The 26,969-nt window shown below is 37.7% G+C and overlaps 1 protein-coding gene across 3 annotated transcripts in view; it reads right to left on the reverse strand.

The window, feature by feature from the left end:
* KHDRBS2 (KH RNA binding domain containing, signal transduction associated 2) overlaps nt 1-26,969 on the reverse strand; it is a 551,406-nt gene that overhangs the window by 289,598 nt on the left and 234,839 nt on the right. For all 3 annotated transcript variants that reach the window (XR_011429816.1, XR_002802329.2, XM_014734520.3), the window contains exon 4: nt 10,543-10,689. Coding sequence is in view for 1 of the 3 variants with exons in the window: in XM_014734520.3 (XP_014590006.1) it covers nt 10,543-10,689 (147 nt within the window). In the remaining 2 variants the exon portion in view is untranslated. The remainder of the gene's footprint in view (nt 1-10,542; nt 10,690-26,969) is intronic.

The following is a 26,969-nucleotide window of genomic DNA, read 5'->3' on the forward strand; positions in this document are numbered from 1 at the left end:
ACATTTCAATTCATGTGACTTGATTTGGAGAATTGGAGAAAAGTGTCTTGTTTGCATGAACACAGTGAAGAGGTAAGTAGTTAAAATGACTGCATATTTTCACTCTCTTCCAAACACATTTTAAACAACCTCATAATTCTCATAGGAACCTAAATACTCATTCTTCTTAATGTTAGAAGTAACAACAACAAAAAATTACAAAACACCCCGGATTTCCCTTAAGCTAATTAAAATTTTATATTTTTACACTGTGCATCTCAGAGTATAATCTCAAACACCAGATATTTTAATTAATTAAATTATAATAGCTTGGATCCCCTCTGCTCTTGTTTTTGCCATTTCATGTAAAAAACTAAGAGAAACTAAAAACAAAACAGGGAAGGAGATGATTATTAAGAGGAATCTCTGCCTAACATCAGGATTTGCAGATAGACTTTAAAAAAATCACTCTGTAATATCAGTATTCTTACAACAGCAAATTATTATCTTCTGGTAACTATTTATCATATTTATCTCCAAACAGAATTAGAAACTCAAACATCCAATGGTAAATACCAAATGAAATTATGCGAGGGTAGTATTTTCTATGTTTTATTCAAATCTAGCTTATGTCACCTATCAATAGCTTGGTAGTTAAATGCAGATGTCTGACTGGACCAAATCTTAGACACTCTATTCTTCTTTTGTTACCTACCATCAAAACAATGAGCCATTGTGAGAAAACGACGGGCTTGAATGTAGGCTTCACTATGTGATGCTACTTATGCTACTTCTGTAGCTACACAAACTTGCTCAGCCTCAATCTCCTCATCTATAAAATAAGCGTTATACATCCTTCTCAGACTTGTTCTGAGGATAATAGAGGTAATGTCTATACACCACCCACCAGAATACCTTGCCGGTCAGATTCTAAACAAATGTCACTGTCCCTTCCTTAAAAAAAAATCTACAGGTAAAGGTAAACAAAGAGAGTAGAAAGAAGCCATTAGCATTTTAATTTTCCTATTTAAAAATATACTAAAATGACTATTACCCTCAGAATTAGCTATTAATGGCAAATAGGAATTGTCATTGAGATTTATAATGTACATGAATGTTCCAAATTCCCAAATAGGTTTATCATAATATTTCTACCATTAGGGAAAGGACTTCATTAGTATTTGTGCATATTAACTTGACAACATCTGTATAAAACATATGGAGGGGCGGGCCCAGTGGCGCAGTGGTTAAGTGCGCACGTTCTGCTTCGGCGGCCTGGGTTTCGCCGGTTCAGATCCCGGGTGCAGACATGGCACCGACTGTCAAGCCATGCTGTGGCAGGCCTCCCACATATAAAGGAGAGGAAGATGAGCACGTATGTCAGCTCAGGGCAGTCTTCCTCAGCAAAAAGAGGAGTATTGGCAGCAGATGTTAGCTCAGGGCTAATCTTCCTCAAAAACAAACAAACAAACAAAAAAAACATATGGAAACAACTGTGTATCTAGTCTTTATAGAGGGAGATGTTCATGGAATACTGTGCCTTTTCTCTTGTGGAATATTTTATTTTAAATATGTAATTTCCGATTTATTACAAAACAAAATACTTGTCTTAGAAGCATGACATGATATATAGAGCTCAAACGCAAAACCTCTGGTGCCTATAAAGTACTTTGGATGCTTTCTTCCACATGTTAAATAGAAAGAGAACACATTAACTCTGTAAGATCTTAGTAATTCTTGGAAGATGGTGACCTAAATTCAGCTTCTTTCTCTTTGTTTGACAACTCTAACATACCAGCATATTTTGGGCGAAATAAAGGCTGGGGTCCTCAGAAGCTTATGTGCATGTCAGGCCTTGAGTTCTCTGAGAGGCCTGGGTAAAACAGTTGACTGTTATAGGCCTTTATCACCTCTGGGTTAAGTACACAAAACCCAGTGTTGGAAAGCCCCAGAATAGTAACGGAGGACTGGCTATTGGGAAAGAGTTTGGCTTGCAAAGATCTATATTTCATCCAAATGGAAAGCTGCCACAGACCCTCCTGAGTATGCCTATTGTCCCTGGGCAGCAAGAGGCTAAGACGGACCAGAGGGGTGAGCCCTCAAGTGTGGGAAAGCAAAAGGAGACAGGAGAACAGGAAGAGATTTTTCAGGTTCTCACCAAGTCTCTGGTGGGCTGCCTAGTTCTACCTTTTTGATCAATTTTACTTTCTAACATTTCAGAGGACTGATGTCACTAAAGGTATCTAAAAAACAGACCTAAACCAAGATAAAAAGAAAAAAAGAAAAGAGTATCTAGAGAGTGGAAGAGCAATCAGAAAATGTGCCCAGTGAAATAAAGGTGCTGGAGAGGATAGAAATAAACTGGAACCAAAAAAACAGAAGAAATATCTAATGTGATTATAGTACTTTCTGAAGAAATGAAACAAAAAAGAAAGCACAATGTCTACATGATTTCCACCTAAACAATTTAAAGGAATGGGCAAGAACATCGTCAGTGCTAAATCCTGAACCTGTGGCTTAGAAGACCTTGGAGAAGATGTCTCTGGAAGGCAGGAGCAAAATGATAAGGAGATGGAAATCGTTAGAAAAACACAATTGGAAGAAAGACCCAGGAGCCTTGCCATACGTAATAGGAGTTACAAAAGGAGAAAAAGGAAAAATACAGAGCAAAGAAAATATACAAATAACAGGTAGAGAATTTCCATGAAAGGAAGGCCCACTGCTGCCAATTGAAACAGTTCACCCATTTCCAGGCTGGGCTGATCAGAAAAAAGCCAAATCTGAGCATATCCTGGTGAAATTCTTGAGCTCTAAGGACAAGGTAAAGCAATCTTACAAGCTCTCAGACAGAAAGAACAAGTTAGGTACACAGGACAAAGCTCCCTGCAAAACTGAGAGCAGGGAGATGGTGGAATAGCATCCAGAGATGAATGAGAGGAAGGACTGCATTGTGAGAACCCCGAGCCCCTCCCAGAGATCACTCAGCTGAAAGGGAGGAAAGTTATTTGAGGACTGGCAACAACTCCACTAGTCTATCATGCATATATCCCATCAGAGGAAAATGTCTGAAATAAGACTTCAACCAACCAAACTCACCAGATTATTACAGTACCAGGTTTATAGCCCATCTTTCTTCAATGTCCTATCACCTCTTACCCCACCTGTGAACCATCCACAGAGCCCTGGGAGCACTGGAAGCTGGAGGGTGGAGATGAATGAGTAGAACATGACTCTTTCCCCACTACTACTTCCTAAGCCATAAATTAGGGGAGGAGGGGAGCTTTGAAATGGATTGGAAATTGAAATCATAAGTTGGAACTAACTGAGTTTAAAAGCTAAATTACCTAAATTAAGATTCTTCTTATAGGAGAATGAGTGGAAGCTACGTGATTTGCTCAAGCTGTTCGTAATGAATAAGAAAGGGAGAATGACAATGGTTACAGAAAAATAAAACCAATTTCTGTTTGTACCATACTGAGTACAGACCATCCAGTACACCATTTGTAGTTGTATTTTAAGGAACTGTTTTATATGCATTCCTTTATACACTATGTGGAGAGGCTGGGCGGAACAGAGAAGTGGACCAAAAAAACAAGGATTAGAGATGAGATAGAAGATAGATTTCTTGGAGGAATAGGGATTCTCCCAAGTTCCCTGGATATCTAGTATAAATACTGTCTGGAGGAATCAATACATTTTCCACTGTAGCTTGATGAAAGGAGCTTCAGAGTCGCAAAATGAGATCAGTTAATCAAGGAAGGGGAATTCAAAATAAGCTTATGTTGTATCTTATGTAGCTGCAAAATTAGCTGTTTAAAAAGTAAGAACTAACTCCTAGAACAGAAGTTGAAGATACGTTTCAGGAATACAAAGTTTTGCAAAAATAACCCGTTTTAAAAAGGCTATTCTCTGTAAGTTTTTCTTGTTGCATTTATTTTTTTCAAAAAATTTCAGTATGAAATAGAATCTTTGACTGTGGGTCATCAACGCCTTCAAGAAACTAATCAAAAGTAACTCTCTCACTCTTCTCACCCATGCGCTCCCCTCCCCCCAATCCCATCACTCTTTCTTTCTCCCTACCTTTCCTATGTGGTAGTGGTCTTTCAGTCAGACATTAGTTTTTCTTGACTCTAGAAATAACACTTTTTTTGATCAGTGTTGTCTGGTCTATCACCACTATTGTCCATATCATCCTTATTATCCAATCCGGTCTTTCATTTCCAATTATCTCTCAAATATTTCTCCATAACTCTTATCTTTTAAATCTTGAAAATAGTTTTCTGGTTCTTAAATTCTACAAGGGGAGTGGCTGATGTAATACAAATTCTTAGAACTGTGGCCGGCATATATTTGATGCTCAGAAATATTTGTTGAATTGAATTGAAATAAAACTTTCCCTTTGCATTAATTAGTACCATTTATTTTACGTACTTAAATGATTTACTCAGCTAAAAATTATACACTTTATTTAACAGATTCTGATTATTGAGCTATTTTTCTTTCTTGATTCCTTGGTACCAAATTCTTTTCAATAATCATGACTCTTTTTGAGTTGCTTGCATCTATAAGAATATTTGCAGGTCAGTGTTGGCATGTATTTATTATGTACAAGCAGAGGACTAGCATTTACTAAACGTTTTCAATGTAAAGTAAAATTTCTATTAAATCCTCTAAGACTTTCCTTTTACTAGAATCCAATAAAGTTAACAGGTGAGATTCTTGCCTTGAAGATCAAACCTGTATCCTTAGGGACTACAGATCTTTGACAACACTGATAACTTCTCAGAAACGCTGCTAAGCCTTCATGTTAAGGACTATATATGGAACTGCAAAAGCAGTTCTTTTGATTATAATGCCAGCTAATGGGGAAGAAGTAACTCATCAAGATGAAATCGAGGTGCTGATATCAAGGAAGAATGATGCTGGGCATCTAAAAAGCAATAAAAGTTCACGAAAAGAGTGGCCTCGGAGAATTCACAATTCTGGCATCAAATAAGACCAGAGATAATTAGTGATAAATTGTTTCTTAAGATAGAAAGCAGACAATCACTTCCTGACCCGAGACTCATATAGTGAACATGTGATTATCTGTACAGAGGAGGAGTAAGAAGATACTTGTCTTAGGGTTTGTAGAAAAATTACACTCAAATAGTTATCTGCTGCTTCTTTTATCAGTCTTCCAGGTTATGTCAATCAATTAGCAAGGCTAAAGTGGCTTTAAGTTCCAATAATAATAACATTATTGTAACTAATTATATAATAATTATTATATAGAATAATTATCATCTTATTCTAAGAACTAGTAATAATTTTAGTTCTGTTCTAAGTCATACACCTCTACTATCTATTACAACTTGCCAGATAAAAAGTCCTTAATATTAGATGATTATAAATTCACCCCAAAACAATCAGCATATGATCATAGTGCTATAGCAATATAGGAAACATTTCTGGGCAAGCAATACTTATGTAAATACATGTGGCTTTGTGCTTCATGCTATTAGCTACCACACTGTTAGAACATGGTTAATTACAAGAAAGAAAAGGGAATTAATTGATTTTGAAGACAGCGGTCCAAGGAAACTCTTGACAACAATTTGACAACAACCACAACAATGAAGGAATGATATCCAGGTTATGGATTCTGTTTCTCTCTCTGTATTGAAGTTTATTTTTTAATTCTGTACCTCATCATTCTCTTGCCTGTAGGATGCTGTTGCTGTAAATGCTGAACTCCTGCCATCAGCCAGCCAAACTGTAGCTGCCACTCCCCACTTGTCAGTCTTACCATTTATCAATGTTGCTTTGCTGTCTGGTGGGATTTTGTCTAATACATTGTTTTCCCTACACATTCACCTGCATAAATGACTCTGACCTAATTTTCATTTTTTATCAAATTATAGCATGAATTTCAGGTACACATTTTTATGTTTATCGTCATCCAAAACTTCATAGACAATTTTTCAGTGCCTGAAAGTCTGGATCTTCTTCCATCTCCTAGACTGAAATTACCCAGCTTTCTTCTCTATTTTCTTTATATCTACTTACTTTCCTGTATGATTGCAATTAGCAATCAGTGTCATTTTCCCATTTCAGAGCTAGGATTATAGTCTTTGAAGAACAGAAGGCAAAAATGTCCTCTATTTGCTTTTACCACAAAGAGGAAAAGGGTTTAACTTTTCCTCCACAGTCAGACTCATGGTAGGTTTCCTATATAGGTTTCCAATATCTCAAACTGGAAATGATATAACACTGTAATTGCCCCATTTCAAGAACCATGGCTTTCACCAAGGCATAGATCCAGTCTAATGCAGAAAAGAAGTAAAAACCTAGCATGATGCATTTTTTTCTCTGTTGAATTGATTTAAAGTCTTATATATGAGATGGGTGAGAGGATACAGACACACAGCACCCCCCCCAAACACAAATATATGTGCCTTTTCTTTAAATGACACAAATCTCTAAAGATAATCATTGGAGACTTAAGCCAGACATGAAAAATACTTTTCAAGTTCCGTCCGCTCTGAAAATACGATAGTGTTGTGTAGCATACTGTGCTGGCAAAGATTCTGAGGCCATGACAGGGCTTGGCAGAAAGGAGTATTGGGATCTCTTAATTCTGTCAATAACTAACTCCTGAGGAGGTAACGTAGTAATCTATTTGTTATCTCTGACCTAAATCTAATTTCCTGTTTGTGTGGAAATCCCTTCTTCCATCTTTTTTATGAAAGGATGAATAAACTTGCTCTTGCTGAGAATCTTGCCAAATGCTTTCTAAGTTCTAATTATGAGACGTATTCTGTTTTGATCATGAGTTAATTATTAAGCATTAGTAAAACTTACCAATTCAACTTAATGGAAGGTGAAAGTCAGCCAATTTAGGAAAATGAAATAGTGTAATTATCTTAAAGTAATCTGCTAACTAGGGTTGGAAAAACCCTAGGGATACCAGAGGGTTCCATTCACAAACTACAATGTAAATGCCGCCCTCTAGCAACGTGCAAAGAATACCCTGCACTACCATAGGTGGCAGTCCTGGTCTATGAGGAAGTCTATAAGGATGTCTATAAGGAAACGAGTATCATAAACATCATACTGACCATATCTGTTTACCCCTTTGCAGCTTATAAAGGGAAGAGAAGGGCACTAACATTATAGAAACATACATTAGTTTAGGATTTTATATCCCTTTTGTCATTATTTGTCAAATAATTTATTTAACACTCCTCATCTGTATTTGTAAGAAAAATTAGCAAATACAAGGAAAATAATATAGCACCTGCTCAAAACATTAGAGATTTAAAATTAGCAAAGTTCCATTTATTGATCTTCTATTGACTTGCCACTGTACTTGTCCTGACAAAAAACTGTAGTGACCGAATGGAGACCAGCAGGATGAAAATTTTGCCCAGGGCAATAATAATTCTTTTGTCTTGAATAATTCTGTTAAAGTACTGAAACTGTGTTGTTTTCCAACTTCTTACAGCATTCAGACATTTCATGAGGAGTTGTATGTTCTAAAGTTGGCAGTCTTATAGGATTACAGCTCCTGGCCATAGGGCAAGTTGGGTAAATGTCAGATGAATATAGAAAGGGGAGGAAAGTACAAGTGCTAACCACGGAAAGACACTCCATTCTGTAGAGGAATTAGATGCAGTGGAACCCAAGAGTCCTAGTCTACATCAGCTTTCTATGTTGTTCTAACATGTCTCTTAATGGCTGTAATTCTTCACTTACGTTGTTTGTAAATGTTCATGTCCCAACATGTTAGCATTTCGGTGGACTTTAATATCAAACGTCCAAAGAAACCTGGATCACCAAGTAATTTCATATAATAAAAAAAGAATTGGAGTTCATTTTTGTCCCTTATGGTTCTCATGACGGATGAAGTAGACAGATTCCATCTTTTGCTTGGTGCTGACGCAAGTGTGGGAAATGGGAAAAATTTATCAAGTAGAAGGAATTTCATTGACCACAAAATTTGCTAATACAACATTCAGAGATATCAGAAGAGTTATTTACTTTTTAAATATTCATTCCATCACTTATTCACTCATAGAAAAAAATATTTATTAAGTGCTTCCTATGTGCCTGGCCTAGTCCAAAATGGGGGAATAAAGCAGAGAAACTAGACAATAGTCTCTGCCCTCATGACATTTATATTTTAGCAGGGAAATCAACAACAAACACATAAGTGAAAAAAATACAGAGTACATCTGAAGGTGACAAAAGCTTTGAGGGAAATAAACAAGTGGAGTGGGCAACAGCACGATGGCACGGTGAACTGCAATGTTCCATACGGTGGCCAGTGACACGGCGAGCAAAGTGTAACAGGACCGCACAAACGTAGCGAAGCTACTTCAGACTATGTGGTCAGGGAAGAATTTCCAGCAATGCTGACATTTAAGCCAAGACCTAAATGACAAGGAGATAGCCCTGCCAATATTTTGGAGAAGAATCTTCACAGACCTTTAGTGAGGGGTGAGCCTGGGGTGTTGGATGAACAGAAGGTAGCATGTCTGGAGCTCAGTGAGTGAGCAGTTGGACCCACAGAGATAAAATCTCAGAGATAGGCAGGAATAGGTCACACTGGCCAAGGTAAGATTTTCGGTCTTCATCTGGATCCTTATATATAGCGCATGTTTATTGTAGGATATTATTCCCCAAACCTGATGCAGAGAGCTATTTTATCTCTCTGTATCACTCCTGGTACCTCCTAATCAGCCATTCCATCAGTCAGACTGTCAAATAAATACTTCTTGTGCCAGGCACAATGCTAAATGATGGAAATACAAGAGAGAGACTGCTAGCCCTTGCCCTTATAAAGGATATACTTCAGTGGAGAAGATATAAATGAAATGATTACAAGTATTATGAGGTCTAAGAAGTTAAGCGAGATGTATGATTGGCATTTATAGAAAAAGAGGGTTAACCTAACCTACAGCCAAGCTGCAACATACATACAGCAACAAAATAGTGTTTCATCTTACATATTTCACCTCAAAACGTCATTCCAAGATTCGATGTATCTACAATATAAAATGGATTAAAAGCAACCATTTACATGGCACTTTATAATTTTCTACATCCTTTCATACGCATCATCCCATTTAATATTCACAATAACTGTGACAGAGGTCAGTCAGTTATAGCTATCTTCTTTTTAAAGATGAATAAGCTGAAGCTATGAGAATTTAAATGTCTTGTCTACAGTCATGAAACAGTTAGTAACACAAGCAGTCGTAGCTTTTCTCTATACTGTCTATATCACCAGAGGTCTGGTCTGAGCTAAATATAGCGAAACTGTTTACCCAATAGCACTAGGCGCCTAAGTCAGAGGCAAAAGAAGAGAGAATGTAGCATCTTCATTCTTAAGACATATGGGATCTATTTAGGGAGGTGTTCAGATAAGCAGCACATAATAAACTGTGCTGAAATTCTATGTGCATACGAAGTTAGGGAAGAACCAGAGTGGTACGGGATTATTCTCTAACCTTGCCTGGACAGAAAATTTTAAACTGGGCCTATAAATAGACTATGTGGCTAGATTTTAATGCTTTTACATTCTGAAATTCTCTGGTTTTGTTTTTCTTTTCCCATTCTCAAAATCACTGCCAATCAATGAATCTTATCCATCATTTCCTCTGAGGTTATTGCTCAGTTCAGAAATCTACAGTGTTTCTTCACTGCACAGATTAATCTTAGCTACTCTCTCTCTCCCTGCTGAAGACTTCTGGCCAGGCACTCCAGAAAACTTTACTCAGCATTCTCTTCTAATTATTTTATTCCCAGCTCTAAGCCTGATGGCAAGAATTCCATTTGAATGACCTATCCTCGAATACGAAATTGTTAACCTTTAGGAAAGCTTCATTCATTTAACCTTCCTCTATTTCTTAGAAAATAGGTAGGGAATTCTACTCAGTATGTAACCCTGAATTTGTTGCTTTACTAAATGAACATTCTCTGTTGCTCTCATATAGTGCAATGAGTTTATTTTTCCAATTTTTGCTTGATAATCAACAAATGTCTGGTTCTATTAATATTGATTATTTTACATTATGTTTTATAATGAGCCAGCACCTGGAATACTATTACATAAAAATACATTTGATATTTTCAAATAATATCACCATCTTATTACAAACATTACATATCTAATCTCTTTCTTCTCCCACTATACCTGCAAATGCTCTCTCTATTAATTAAAATTTGCCAATAATGCATGTCAACCACCAAGTGATTAAGACACAAGAGAAGGATATTCTCTTCAATTATGGATTTGTGTTTATGTGTTAATTGTCTTCTTCTTCATGGCTATGACCTGATGCATGGCATGTAATGTACTGAAGACAAACACTGCTGTCAACCATCACTATGTGGCAATGTGCCAGCTCCCATGCTAAGTGTTTTTGGTATCCTATTTTATGTCACTTTCACATCAACTCTACAGATAATTAGTTGGCAATATGAGTTTCCTTCTAAAAAGTCAGTGAAGATCAAAAGCACATTTTTTTTAAGAGAAACTGATGAGGAACATCTTTGTAAAAAATGAAAAACACTTACAGGAACCAAGAATTTTTTAATCTCTTCCAATGCATGACTCATACGTGAATAAGCTTCCCCAGGTGGCGCAAACACTTCAATTAATACATGAAGTTCATCACTCAAGTGGGCATATTTGGCTTCCCCACTCTTCCTTAGTTCTTCTTCCTGTGAAAGAGGTTATTTTTAGAAATACAAATCCACTCATTTTGCATTGATTTAACACTTACCAAGAATATGACAAAAGGACATAATCTAAGCAGATTTTCCGTAAGTAGAAACCCTCTGAGAAATAAAAATCTGGTACAAGCCATTTAAAGATTTTAAAAATCATTTTTGAGTGTTTGAATGATTTACAAAAAAAACCCTGGCATAATTAGTATCTACAATAGATTTTAATCAGCTAAATGAAAATGCTAAGCCCTTGGAAAGAAGTTACAGAAATGCCATTAACTCTTTAGTCTACACCACTACATTTTAGAACTGCAGATAATAAACCAAAGATTATCACTGTTCTTTAAGAAAACCAGGACTTTCTAGCTACTTTTGAGAAGTGGAGGAAAGGTTACTTGTTGGCCATGAAAGGCTTGAGCTAAGTACGCAAAACCAAGGCTTATCTCCCAGCCTATGTTCTCCCTGGCTCAGATTATTATAGAGCTTCATACCCACACCTTCTCTATCATTTGCTGCCTTGTTTTGGTCAAGAGAAGTATAGAAAGGGATGTTGGCTAACTATTATGTTGGTATTGATTCTGTATGAGCTACTTATCTTCTGTTTAACCAACAACAGATTTCTATTAGATCAAATTTTCCATTGTACTGTGCCCAAGCAATTATTGAAGCTTGAATAATTCAGTACAGGAACAGAGCAAACCAGCATATGATACATATACTTTGCTAATGTGTGCTAGGTATTTTACACATATCGTCTCTAATCTCACAATAACCTTGCACATCACTCACATATTTCAGATTAGGAAATTGGTTAAAAGACTTTAAGTAGCTTCAGCAAAATGGTATTCACACCCAGCTTATTTAGCAACCAGGTTTGCATTGTTTTAGGATTTCAAGGAAGCAAAATTTGGTTAAAATTAACATAAATAACATTAATTACGCTTTACCTTTTTTACCTGTCTTGACATCCCTCCCCAACAAACTAGCAGTTGTTTCACTAAATTTCAAAGGATAAAAATTAAAAAGTATTTTTTGCTTTTATGTAGGGCTTAAGTTAGGAAAGTGACATGAAAGACCTAAACCAGATAAATGAAAGCAAATTTGCTATTGACTTCATATGAGTTACCTATATGATCCATGCTAATGCGCATGTTTATCTGCTAAGAAAAGTCCGTCATTTCAACATATGAAGGATCCATGAAAGAGATGGGAAGCTGTTTCTGCTTCCTGTACATCCCACACCTACTCAAATCTCTTGAATAGCAAAACCTCTCAGCCCGAGGAACCTCTCTCCACTTCCCTAAGCATAGTTTCTATCTCTAACTCGGAGCTTTTACCCAAGATGGTTTTTCTTAGCGCCCATTCTCAGTCTGGGGAGGAGAAGGAGTGCATGGCTAAACAAATGTACCCATAGGATGTGGTAAACGTTTCTTTCCTCTTTGGGTTCTGCTGGGATGCAAGCTGTCTGTGAACTCTGAGGTCAGAGTCACTTGCACATAACTGCTCAGGTAGTTAAACCAGAAGCTTCCTCATATTGCCTGCTTCTCAATACTTCCTAACCTGATTTCCAGCTGAAAATTAAGGGCCACTTGCTAGCCAGATTTTATAAGGTCTGTGTACTATGAGGTGTGGCATTCAAATAAGAATTGTAACGCTTATTTTAAAGGTTCTCAAACAAAATGAGCCTGATTATATACCTCCGCAGTTGAGCCAATGGGCTGACGTTCATGAATAACTGTAGCTTGCTATTTAAAAACACATTTGCTTCTTTGCACCCCTACCCTCATCATCCTTTATATAAGGAGATGAGGAAACCAAGGTCCTTAGAGATAAAGCAACTTCCTAGAGGCCAAGAGTTAGTCAGGATTCAAGCCAGGACTCAGCAAGGTAGGTGACAGTACTGATGAGACTTCAAACAAGAAAAGTTAACACAGCAGAACCTATCGTGAACTAATTCTGGTTAAATTTCAAAACTAGACTTTCTATCTTCAAAGATGTGTTATAGTTGAACTCACTCATTGGGCTGACTTTTGACAAAGCAAAATTTCCCACGCTTTGCTTTTTTCATCTGTGAAATCAAGATAATAATACTTACCTCACAGGATTTGCGAGTTTTGAGAAAACTGAAGAACATTTTATATACTAAAAAATGTGATACATATGTACTATAATAATAATAAATATTATTCCCTATATTCTCAAGTAGTAGTTTAAAATCATGTTTGACTTTTTCAACAGAGGCAAAAATAAATGTGGCTCAAACAAGTAGAAGAGTTATCTTCCTCTCAAGTGAAAGTCTACGCTGTAGGTGGCGGAGCAGGGGGTCCTTCTCCACACTGCAGGGACTCTGGTTCCTCCTCTCTGAACTCGAGCCCTTAGGGATGCTGTTCTCATGTGTGTTATAAAGGAGGCTGTCCACCATCACTTCCGAATTCCATCACATGGAAAAGAGAGAGAAGATGTGGACAGCAAAAAGCTTCTTTTTGAGGAAATACACCAGAGGTTTTATACATCATTTCTGCTCACATCTCTTTGGCAAGAGTATAGCCATCCGGTGGCCTTGGATGCAATGGATGCTGTGAATGTGGTCTCAGACTGAGTGGCCATGAGACTATCTAAAATGTGAGGGCTTCATTTATGAGACAAAAAAGTGAGAATGGATCCTGGGTGACAATGAGCTGTCTTTGCCATTCAGTCCTCATTCAGGGCTAGTTAAAATGACTCTTGATTATTGAGTCTAATTTTGGTGAATAGCTAGCCAGTATCTGCCAGAATGTCCAAACTTTATTTCCAAAAACAATACTATATCCCCTCCCCAGTTGTATTTATAACATAAACCTCCAAGTTCCATTTGAATATAGGCAGACATCACAGCCATCCTGAACAACACAAGTGCCTGGACACCAGTAAGTGTATTTATAGTAATTTAATACAATCTCTTGAGGTATTTCTTAAACAAGTGTTCCAAATATATTTGGGGAAAATATTTATCTTTGCAATAAATGCATCATCTAATAAATTGATTATGAATGGAGCAGTAGTGTTTTCGCATTTCTCCCCAATTACCTTTTGGATGTTTTATAACAAAGATCACAGCACCCTGGAAGGTTACACTCAATAGAACCGAGGACAAAATAGCAACAACATTAAAGAAAAAGATCAAGAAAATTAGAAATGCTGGAAAAATCTTGAGTGTAAATAGAAATGAATAGTTGCAAAGTTAACACTACAGAAGATTGGATCTCCAGTTAATAAAGGGGCAGAAAAAGGCACAAAGGTTAAATCAAAAGACTTTAAGATCACACGCTAGAAGGTGAATCTGCTTGACTTGATTCAAAATTCTTCTTAAAGTCCTGCACACTCAGTTGATATTATTTAATCTTCCATGAAGACGGTACATTTATTCCATTGAGGGTATTTACCTTAACCACCGACCTTCAGAAAATGATTTGTGTGTTCAGCTCTTACAAAGGAATCATACGTTAATTATTTTAAATAAAATTACTAGCCGCTAAACCTAAGAGATTCTAAAAAAATCATTAGGGAATATCAAACCGAGTTTTACATATCCCCAAACACTCTACCATTGTTATACTTGAAGGTAAAATATAAGTAAAAACATTGTTTTTTATTGGTTACTTTATAGAGAATAGCATGGCAGTAAATACAGTCTAATTTGAATTGCATTCATGTATTGTTAAAAGGATTTTTAAAGAAACTTTCTCTTAGGAATTATCATTTCCATTTTATCTTCTACAAAAGAATGTTTCTGATTTGGAATTAAGTTGACAACTAGGAAATTTTTCTCATAATTCAAAACAGCATGTTCACTGAAGAAAACTTGAAAAAATCCCCAAAAAGTACAAATACTTTTTAAAAAAATTAACAACCATACAGTTCAAAATATACTGTTAGCACTTTCAGCGTATTTTCTTCAAGTCTCTTTTTAGAATAACAATGCTTATGAAATAGAAGTCCTAATTTTGGTATTTCCTCTTAAGTCACAGGTATGCAAAGTGCTTTCCATGGATTATCTGATTTTATCAGCACGACTATACCTTAAGCTAGATAATGTTATTTCCCTCATTTTATTGATGTGAGGACTGTGGCACAGAGAGAGAAACTTGTCTAGAGTTACACAGATGATAAATCATGGAGCTGGATTAGAATCCACATAAGCTCTTATCAAAGGTCAAGTTCTTAATCATGATTGGTATGTTGCTGGTACAGGTACTTATGTGTAAGTAAACGTTTTATACATGCAGATTTCCCCATGGATGTCTCTAGTTTCTAGAAGACCTTGCCAGCAGTCTCCCAGTAATTTCCTGGTATTTAGTTCCCTGTAGCCCTGTGCTCTCCAGTGGAGGCTACAGTAGATTACAGGTCCTTATACACAAGAACAACTGCCATGAATTTTCTTCCTCCTCCCCAAAAGGTTCTGATTCCTTAGTAGCTGTGTGCCCATCGGTACTGGTATTTTGAAGGTTCTCACTCATCTTGTACTTTATGATAGACTCCCCCCAAAATACTAGTGATGTCACATCACACTGTTTATCCCTAACTCTCTTTTTGCAACCATCAGTTCCAAACAAGGCATTCATCCGAAGTTTTCCAGGTTGAGCTCAGATTCATTTGCACAATTTCTCATGGATATCCAAGCTGTATTCCTAAAACAAGTGTGTCTCACGAAGGGCCATTCTCCATGCCCCTGCACAGTTCATCCAACAGCAGGGGCAGGAGGGCGAGGACCCTCTGCACCTGTTTCTATTCTGGCGTAGGGACAAAAGTCAGCTCACAGCTGGGCATTTCATCTTAGTTCAGATGATTCAAGACAAATTCCCCAAAATAGGACACAGAAGCAGATGTCCCCTTGTGCTCTGGTCTTGAGCCCAGTATTTGGTCCCTGGATTTGCCAAATGCCAATTTTAATATAAAACTCAAATTTTCTTAAAATACTGTAAAAGATCCACTCTCAAAATCATTTATGGGTGACACAGATTTCATTTACAATATCAAGGGGGCACAAAGCAAAGAGGTCACATTGATAATCTCATTACAGACAACTCAAAAAACCCTCATTCACTTGTCCCAGGTCCTTCCCCACTTCATTACGCAATTTTAATTTTTTCTCTCCTGTCTATAATTTTTGTATTACTCTCATCCACCTGGAATTTCTTAGGAAATTTCAAATTATGTTCACCTCTATTAAACAGAGTAATTTAGCTATCAATGCTAATTCCCAAGCTTACATGTCTAGCTTATTATGGAGCTCAATGAAATAAAGGGGACACCAGTTAATTAACCCTACTATCCTTAGAAGTCACAATGGTGGTCATCATTTGCCACTTGCAATGACCCTTTGGAATCACACCTACACACCCACATACACACACACAAACACACACAAATACAGTGCTCTCTAATGTGGGATTCTAGTGAAAGAGAATGTTTCCATTTTGTCAAATTAAGAAGAGTAGTCATCTACTTTGGGCAATCTTTTTTTATAATATGTTATAAATTCTTCATAATATGATGTAATCATGTATTCCTCTTTTGTGCTACTCCAGATTTTGGTATTTTTTTCCTTCAGAATCTCCTGAAAGGCATCCCACCATTAGCCCTACCAGCAGAGAGAACACCTGAGTAACTGAGTTCATGTCTTACTCATCATTTTCTAAACACCTATGTGTTCATTTAAGTGGATACATAAAATGTCATGTACACGTCATGTTTTCTTTTCTTAAATATCTAATTACAGGAGAAGTAGTCTTTACTCTCATCCACTTAACTGATTCACTAGATTTACCAAATATTTATTTCCCCATAAAATACTGAGTTAATGTTCAAGATAATCTACCTGTTTGAGCTCTCACCACCTACATTTTATAAACCAGGAGTCAGTGGTATTTGTTCCCAAACTTGTTTATATCTGTTGTATTTGTTATTGTTATTGTATTTTATTATATTTCATAATTCACTTTACAACTTTTTTTCCATTATCAAAAAACTTCCAGAGAAAGCCATGTAGGTTACGAGAGATTTTACTGGATCATAAAGTGCTTCTGTAGTTACATTAACTCTGTTACGGTTTTTTTCCAAAAAATGTTGTTCCTAGATCAATTACAGCATCATCATTCTATTTCGTGATTTACCTTTATACATATGTTTCATCATTTTCTCATCCCTCAAATTATTCTGCACATACAAGCGTATCTTATACCACATGGGGAAGGTATTCAATAAGTTCTTGCTGAATAAATTACTTACAGGTGGAAACCATGCTGCATTTCTCTTCTGTCATCAAACCATATCCTTACTCTACTGGTCGCGCTAAAGTTTTCATTAAATGCTCAACCATTTATTGTCCTGAGACCTTGGAATGGAGTGAACTATATTTACTAATACGATTTTCTTTTTAGCTTAAGAAAAATGTCTCCAAATTATTACTACATTCAGTATGTCTCCCATTAAATGAATAACAATGCATAGATCATATATATATATATACCCATGTTGGGTGATAATTTACTTTGTAATCAAAAAATTATGCAATTGCAGTTTGCACTACATCACGTACCTCTTCTGTAATTATGAGCACAAACACATCCTGTGTAAGTAACAAAACAACAGAAGCTTGTAACCCAAAAGAGCATTGTGTATTGTGTGTAATCCAATTTCAGGAGAACCAGTTGCTGTATAAATACAGTGCTTACTCTTTGCACTGAGGAATCAGCCTTAGCAACCTTTAAAGTAGAGTCCAGAGAAAAGATTCCAATGATTGAAAACTTTATAGTAATATTTTAGGAGCAACTGCCACCATCTTAGAGACTGAAATAATATTTTGTATTATCCTTTATGTATAGGATCAAATATTTCAAAAATCCTATGAACAAATACCAACCAGTGCTTTCCTGTAGAGACTGTTATGCAGCCTTGGGTCCAGAAAGTGCCTTGGACTAGGACTTAGAAGATGCCAAGTGTAATGGCTCTCCTGGTCAGGGCTCCACTACCAACTGCAAACCCTGGCAGATATTGCTTTTGTGGCCCTCAGTTTCTCCATATGCAAAAGGAGAGGAGGTTGCGAGAGGTAATTTTCAAATGGTGCTATATTGAGCCACTAGGGTTCCAGAAAAGTGCTCATGGACCACCTTGGAGCAAAATGAGGATTCTCCCCAACATTCAGCCATGTCAGCCCAACTTAGATCTGTTTATGCATAAAAACTCCAGGGAAGAGGATATTATTCTACAAACTCACTAAAGTAAAAACAATAGACACCATTAGAAATGACAACACCTAAAGTTTCTCATAGGTTTAAATTTCATGACTTACCATGTGACTTTACTTCATAGGCATCCTCACCCTCCTACCTAGAAATTTAGTTTTAGAAAATGCTACTTTCCAAATAGAATATTGTCTAAGATATATTGCTAGGAAATTCAAAACGGCAACTATTCAAGTTAATCTTTAAGCATCTACAATGAGGCTGCTACTGTGTATTTTATACACATTATGTCATTTAATCTTCATAGAACCCTTAGGTGGGCGTTGGAAACAGCAGAGTGTAGTGAAAAATATCTTTTTGAGTCAGAGAGATCTAGACTTGAATTATTACTCTGATTTTTATTATCTATAGTATTTTAAAAAGCTTACTAAGTATTTTGAAATTTAGTTTCTCAATCTACAAAACAAGGAAGAGATGAAATGAGATAATGTACGTAAATCACAAGTACAGTGCCTAGCACATTATAAAATCCCAGAAAAAGTTACAGGTTTCCTCTCCGAGGAGCTAAATAGCTTGGGTTCATCCTTCCAGTATGTAAGAGATTCAAATTTGGTCTGCTCAACTCCAAAGCCACACTCTTATGTTAGTAGATGTTTATTACGAACATTGAATTCACTTGAAAGAATACAATTAAAAAAGTTTCAGATTAAGTGTTGCTTTGATGTAACCAAGAGTGTATAAGTTTGATGCTATTTATTATTAAGTTAATTTAAATGTAGAACGTTACTCTAAGAGAAAGTATATTTGAAAATTACTATAAGCCAAAGGGCTCAAGTGTTTTAGAAAGATAAGGAAAAATTAACATTGCCACTTGTACTTTCCTGAATTTTAACTTTCAAATGAATCATAAATTTATTGTCTACAGTATGTCACACGGACCATATAACATTGAAAGCCACATATCACGGTAGTTAACAGCCCAGGTTCTGTTGATGATGGCCAGGGTTAAAATCTCAGTTCTTCCCCTTAATAGTGGGGAAACTTGGGCAAGTGACCTCACTGTTTCGGGCTTCTAATACCTCAACTGTAACATGATGATAGCAATAACACTGTAAGCACCAATCAAATATGACTATTGCTAACTGTTATTGTGTTAAATATCTACGATTCATAACAATATACAAAACAATATATGAAACAAAAGAGTTAATGTATTCAAAGAGCCCAATTATTTTCCCAGGAGCAGCTCTTTCCGTGACAGGAATAAACTAAATAATTTTTTAAAAAGTTAAGAACATGATACAAAGTGCACACAAGTTTTATACTTTGGTTTTCACTTTAGCAATCATTGTTGTCATATTTTATCCTCAGAGTTATAATTTGCTAGAGTGCTTTTTGCAGGCTTTGTCTTCTTAATGCCCCAGGGAACTTTCATTTAACATAAAACCTCTTCAGAAATAAATACATCTATTGTCTGCACAGCTTTCTCCATCAAGAAATTCAAATAAACACATATTTATTATTTATACCTTGGTCTGAATGGGATCTGTCTGAATCACCAATTTAAAAGCATTTTTAAATACACATATGTGAAAACTCTTTTATGTCAGTACAAATTAGTTTTCCAAAGTTTATCCACACAAAGCATTTTTATACAAATGGATGTACATAAATACATGATAGAGAAGCGATGGCTTGACCCTAAAGAGCACCTGTCTTTAGGTTCTGTTGCCTTCACTTACAAATCCCTGCTCTCTTGCATTGAATGTGGCAGGAACTCTTCCAGGTTGGAACCAAGCCTACTCCAAATGGTGGGCCATGGGAGGGGGATCTTTTCACTGCTGCACACCCAATCCAACACATCTAGATTCAAAGGGTGAAGTACCAGAAGCATCAATGAATCCAAGGAAGATATTTTACAAAGGAGGTCAGGATTTTGAAAGCAGAGAAGTGGATAATGCCAAATAAGATTCCTTAAGCTTGAGTTTGGAAGCTGAAGATTTACTAAAAGGTATAAACCTCAATTCAGGACAATCAAGTCAAACACTCTCGGTTACACCAAAGATGGTCTAACTTCTCAAACTATGAAAGGGTGTTGTCTGAAACACGAAAAGAGAGTCTCAATCCAATAAAAGGGCTATTTCACTATTCAGGGAAAAGAAGGTAATTCATCTTGACCAAACGCTACCTTCAGGAAGATTTAATTCATCCTCCTGAATTAACATATGGAAGACTTGTGTCATTACATTTTATTTAAAAAGTTGTTTGCTTAGTAACTAAGACACCCCCAAATATTTACTTTGTGGGAAGAGAACAATCTGGGAACAAAATTATCTAAATATGCCTCTCTTGCCTCTTTTTTTCCAAATACAAGTGGATGTAAATGGGCTTTGCTGGGGTTCAGCAGAGGGAACTGTTATGGGAATGTGAAAGCACTTGTACAATAGTCTTGGAGCTCAATGGCGAGACACAGAAAGAGGGGAGTGGACCCCGGGAAGAACCTGGCACTCAGAGATCTGTGGACTTGGTGGGGGAAGGACACGTGAGTGTATGCTTCTCCCTGACCTCAAAAGCTGAGAAACCAAGAAGTGGGTTGAGCACGCCTTGCCTTTGAGGCTGGGAGAAATCAGGGCAACCAGGAACCAGAGGCCCAAAGGGTAGGAATCCTCTGTCTTCCACTCACTATTGAAAGGACTTCATCACTATTTGATTTCAACAACCGTATCTAAACCAACAAATAAAAATAACACACAAAACTAACAGCCATAGACAGGAAAATCAGGCGGAACATCTGAACACATGCCATTTGAACACAGGCCAATTGAATTGCAGGAAGAGAAAGATGAACAATTGAATAAACACATTTTAGGAAGCAGTTGAGGAGATAAAATGCAATCACAAAAATTTTATGATTTTAAAAGACATGACTTCCAAAGTAAGAACAAATATCAATTAAAAATAAGAGGCTTAATTCTCCCTGTTGAAAATAAGGAAAGAGATTTCCCTCCCTCCTTTGTCTCAAAGCACTTACCTTAGAAAACTTGTGATTATAAGTTCTCTTCTCTTTGAAATGCTTATAAATCCTTCTGAAGACTAGTCAGACTTTTTCTCAGCTTTATAACCTGTGGACATGGAAGCTATCTCTTTGAGGTGTAAACATCAAGATAGATTGCTCCGCTGGGTCCCAGTCTCAGTGGGAGCATAGCAGCCTAACTTTGGTGGGTGCTTTGCTCCAAGCTGCAAATATCTGCTATCACAAAGATATGAGACATCTGTCTTCCCTTGGATGAAGCCAATTAGCTAACACAGATGGTCACCCCAATAATCAGGTAAAGTTAGGATGAACTCTGTGACAAATGGTGCTGTCAAGACCTGTTACTTGAGGACAGGTTATTGTTTACATTGAGAACAAGTATCTAATGCATTGTTTCTGCTTGGCTATATCAGAGAGTGAGATTTCTTTCTGCCTTTTCTATCTCTTAGTGGATTGCTAGTGACGTCCATCACGTTCTGGTTGAATGCTTATTCAATAATAAAGTGTCTTCTTTCTCTACTACCTTTGTGGGAAGGATTTCTGGGCTGGGAAAAGATTTTGCTTTTAATTATATTTCCCCAATACCCATTGAAACATATAGTAACATGCTGTTGATATCCTACTCATATGCTCTTGCCTTACTATCTTCATGCAACTAACATTTATTTGTCTTTGTGCCAGAGGGCTTGGTCTGGCCATGAGGGACTGACCTAATCCTGTACATGCCAGGAAGGAAATGCCAGGGAATGGACTCCCTCTAGGATCAGCTCTCAACTAGTGATAGGGGAGAGATGGCTTATAAACACCCCAGCCTGCTCAGTCCTTAGACGGGGTAACTTGCATATTCTCCTTTCTCATAGTACCCCAGTGCAATAAGCTTCAGTTGCTCACAGGTTGAACGTGTTAGAGAATGCACATTGTACAGGTTTCCTGCATTTTCTTACCTTTCTCCCTCACTTCTTTACCAGAGTTCCCAGAGATCTCCTTCCAAACAAACTTCACATAACTAAATCTTGCTGCACTGTCTTTTCTAGGGAAACTCAAGCCAAGACAATTCAGTAGATTAAATTAAGAAGAGGACGACTGAAATCAGAATTTTTGTCTAGAAAGGTTATATGCAAAGAAAAGTACATGCATAGATAAAGATCAGGAAAGAAATATCAGAGACATGGAGGATAGATCCAGGGAAGCTAATACAATGTTTAGACTACCCGGAATTAAGCCTGTTGAAAATTTTTCACAAATGCAAAAAAACACAAGGCTTATTTCCAAGAAGACTAGAATTAATGAGGACTTAAAATGTTCAGAATACATGCTGACTAAAGCAATAAGCAAAACACAAGATGTTTGGCAAGAACATGGGTAAAGACGGAAAGCATTTTATAAATCACTCTACTTAGCATGCTCATTCCCACAGTACCTGTTATCTTGTTTTCCATTTCCAGAAGAGGCGACCTCGAGGACGAAAAGACTTATGAAGCCTGAGATAGACATCTTTTGAATTTGGAATAGGGCCCAGGAAGAAAGGTGTGCTGAAAAGGAGCCTCTGAACCAACTAGGAAGTGAAGACAACCAGTGAGCCGGGTAAGGGGACCTCAGTTAAGTCACCTTTAACCCAATGAATATTGCCAGAATTGCTTCTGAGCCTCATGATGATGAGAGGGCAAGTCATCACTGCCAGCCAATAATGGGAAAGCAAACACGAGTGAATCCCAGGCTCAGGGAGCCACAGCCAAGTGCCTGGTTCTGAAGGAAAATGCAGAGGTGGAGTATCCATCCTGGGGAGGACATCTTGTGCAACCAGACACATGTGCAGAGGAGACAGTAATAGGATCCCAAACCAGCCCTGACCCAGGGTGCTGAAATGGAGAGACTACAGCCAGAGAGAGGGGACGACAACAACAACAAGGTCTCAAAAGCCACTGCAGAAGTTCCCATGGACGTGTAGAGACGCTGCCCGCTGTGTGCGCCATGGCAGCAGACAGGTCAATTTGGCCCATGAAGATATGATGTGGAAGGCTTTCCTTTGAACAAATGCATTATGCTGTTCATCAAGCAAACAGACAGAGAAGCAAACACCATTAGGACCTATAAAGTGGCTAACCACTGCCCAGAATCCACCTGGCATCAGTGTGAGAGGGCATCCAGATTTACAGCAGGGACTCAAGGTCAACAAATGTCATGAGTAGAAGAACATATATGTTGCCACTTTTAGCTTTCTGAAAAAAGATCATATTAGTTCCTGCTGACAAGCCTCCACTGACATCCTATTTACCTAAAATTCAACAATTTCAACATGGTATTGCAGACCTTTTTAATCTGTCACTGGCTTAGCTGACCAGTTTCATCTTCTGACATCCCTTTGGCAGACACTATTTCCCAATCACTAGAAAATCCTCACCTTTCTCTGAAATTATCACCCTGTTTCAAACCCCTGTGGCCCTTTGTTCTTCTTGCAAGGTTCAGGTCAAATATATTAATCTAGACTCCACACAGGGAGCAATGCAGAAGTGATTGCTCCATAGACTCCTAAATGTAATATCTTCTGAATAACAACATATTATAAATGTTTGGTATTATATTACTAATATGGATAGTATCCTCCATCAGAATATTTGGTCCCATGGGCCCTCTCAAATGTGGAGGATGTTTTTCTGTAGGTATCGTGTGTGTGTGATGAGGGGGTGGATTAGGGCGGAGTATACTTAAATGATGCTTCTTAGATAATATCTACATCTTAATAAGATGTATAATCTCTTCATACTTTTATATTAATTGTTTTAATCAAACTGATTTCTTTCTGTTGCTTGGATAATAAATACTTTCTGGGGGAGTGGGGCATAGGAATTTGATCATTTAGATATTGTAATGTCTTACCACATGATTTTTTCCCTTCCATCCTTGACTCTGTTTTAGCAAAAATATATTTGATCATGTCTAAGAGGAAAGTTTTTCTTATACATTTGACAAAAGGATGGGGGGAGTGAGAATATGCTTCTGTTTTCAAAGAAATCAATTACACTGGAAAGACTAGGGTCGTAATAAGTGAATGCTAATTTTATAAGCACATTTTTTTCTGACAAGTTCATCTCTACTTTGTTTTTATAGACTTACTGAATGTCCTATCAGTGTTGGAAAACACAAACCCAGCACCAGAGATGCCTGAAACATGTGAGAGGTAGAGCACACTGGAGGGAGGGTGCCCTTGTGCCCTTCAGTAATGAGGTTTCAAGATCACTGTTTACCAGGAATCTGAACTTGGGCATATGACACTAAAGCTAGGAAAAATGTCTCTTGGGTGTGGAAAGCCCGTTTGCAAAATTTTTTTTTAAAGTCTGTGAAACTAACTTTTTTGGAAAAAGTGTAAGGAAGAGGATGGAGAGAGGAGTTAAGGATTCCTCACGACACTTCATATTTGTTGGTGCACATCTTGCCTCATATCAACCAGAAAGTATCTTTGCCAGGAGAGAAACTTCTCCCTAAGTAGCTCTGACAAGTGTAATTTTCATGGTATCATCTGAAAATCTTTCATCACCACTCACCTATATTCAAATGGGGTCAAGACTCACTCTTTACCCCAGGGCAACAAGCATCTTTGCATGCTGTATAAACAGAAGGGAAAAGTGGAATCACAATAGTTTAAAGAACTAATGTTTGTTCTTTATAACTTATAGTTAGAGGATGGCTATAAACATATTAATCTTCTGCAAGATTTTAATCCAATCTCTTCTCAGCATAGCCTGCTCCCTTCCACAGCTAGCCCAACAGCAAGCATGCCTGTGGTGGTGGCAGTCAGCAATGGTGAATGTATCCAGAGAACACAGGTCAAGGACAGGGGGGCTGCGACTGCCCTCCACAGCTCCAACTACAGAAAAATATAAATATGGTTTTTTGAAGTGAGCATATGTACTCATTTCTCTTGCCCCGGTGCTAATATTGTTAAATTAAGTCTTTGTGGGGGGAAAAAAAAAACCCAAAAAACGAATGTATATTGACTATCCACATGTGCTGGAACTCTGCTAGGGATTTTTCTCACTTATAATATATTTAAATTTCATAATATGTTAATATTACCTGCATTACAACTTTTAAGGAAATGAAGAATTCTTTGAATAAGCCAGACAAAATTTTAGAAGATGGACTGACTCAAACATTTGGTTCAATGACAACTGTCAAGCCCACAATTGATAATCATATCTTATCCCATATCATAAAAATAAGTAAAGTCAAGCCCGAGGCTGGATTCTGACCCACAGGGTATTTTGCTGTTTACATCACTGTCAGCTGTTAGAGGAACCAGCTGGAAGGAATGCAATGGCTTTTCCGGCACAAGCAACTCTCTTTAGTGAGCTAAATCAAAGGGACCAGATAAGTTACAAGTTCTCTGCTCTCAACAGTCACAGGAATTCTAATAAGGCCTTTAATTCTCAAGGGAGGATTTCTGCAAAGAGGAGCAATCCAAGCGTATGGCCACCCCAGTCTTAAAGACCCCATGTGGGATGAAAGTAGGCATTGGGAGAGAATTCATCTTTAAAAGAACAACTCTCAGGGCCAGCATGGATCAAGAGTCGATTACTTTTATTCCAGAGGCTGACTGGTAAGAGGAAATCTAAACACTCATTTAAGAATCCTCTAACATTTGTCTTTTGAAACAACTGGATTTTTCTAAAAAATAAGTGTCTGGAAAGATTACATGGGTGGTTCTGCTCTAAATAGTCACTAACATATATGTTAATTTAAGTAATAAATATTTAAAATGCACCTTCTTGTGAAGACTCTGTGCTGAGTTTTGGGGGTAGATCCTGACCTCAGAGAGCTCTTTGTTTACATGGAGGCATAAGGCATCTAAACATAATAAATTTTGGTAAGTGACAGAGATCAGAAGAACAGTTATGAGAATTAATTCCTAGGCATATGTATTCACTCAGCAATGTTTACTGAGGCCCTCCACCTTAGGAGCATTGGTCCAATGCAGAGACACAGCAGTAACCAAGGTCAGCCTACCCACTGAGCTTACAATATGGTGGAAGGAGGCAAATAATAAGATGTAAAATTTATAGATAGAGATATATGTCACACCATAAGTGCAATAAAAGAAACAAAAGAGAAGTGGAGGAGGACCCAGGAGAGATAGAGTACTACTCAGATAGGGTGGTCAGGAGGGCTCCTCTGATCTCAGTGCTGAGTAATGAGAAGGTGCTTGACTGCACAGAGACAGAGGGAGAGTAGGAAGGTGGGAGCAGGGCAGGCAGGAGGGAGTAGCATTGCAGACAAAGTAAAGAAATAGAGAAGACGTCTTCAGGGAGAAACATTTTTGAGGAACAGAAAGAAAGCCAACGTGGCTTGAGCATAAAGAATAAAGTATAAAGTGGAAGCAAATGAGGTCTGAACTAGAAAATGCAGACAACTAATACAGGGCTTTCTAGACGATGGTAAAGATTTAAAAATAAAAGAGATGGGAGAGTGACATCCGCATCATGGTAGAATGAGCTCTTCCTTTAGACTCTCCCCCTTAAGATACAATGAAAAGAACATTCGTATACCAACAGTGGACATTCACACAACACTTACTGACATCTGAGAGACCCATGCAGCCATACATCTGATGGTGGAGGTGCTGGACCTCGCAGGAAGTGGAAGGAAGTAAGAGGATCTCCTCTCCCTCCTGAATGGCTGTAACCCCAGAACTGCACATGGCTCTGAGAGGAGAGAGGGGAGGGGTGGTCCCCTGAAGGAACACCGTCAATCTCCAAGTTCTCTCATAGCCTGGGGGAAAGCCCCACACAGAGGTGTCTAAGCTATTGTGGAGGTGTCTTCATCAAGCAAGCACCCCAGAAGAGCATATAGCGAGGGCAGAGTGAGAACACCCCAAGGACTGCAAAGGCGAAAGAAAGTGCCCCTGCCCCTACCGGCACTCCATCTCAGTCAGTTGGCCAGAGCACCTGAGCATATAATAGAAAAGCAGCAGCAGTAAGCAAGCGAGGCAGGGTCATGGTGGGTTCAGAATACACAGCTCT

The sequence above is a fragment of the Equus caballus genome, chromosome 20, assembly GCF_041296265.1.
Source record: "Equus caballus isolate H_3958 breed thoroughbred chromosome 20, TB-T2T, whole genome shotgun sequence".
NCBI lineage: Eukaryota > Metazoa > Chordata > Mammalia > Perissodactyla > Equidae > Equus > Equus caballus.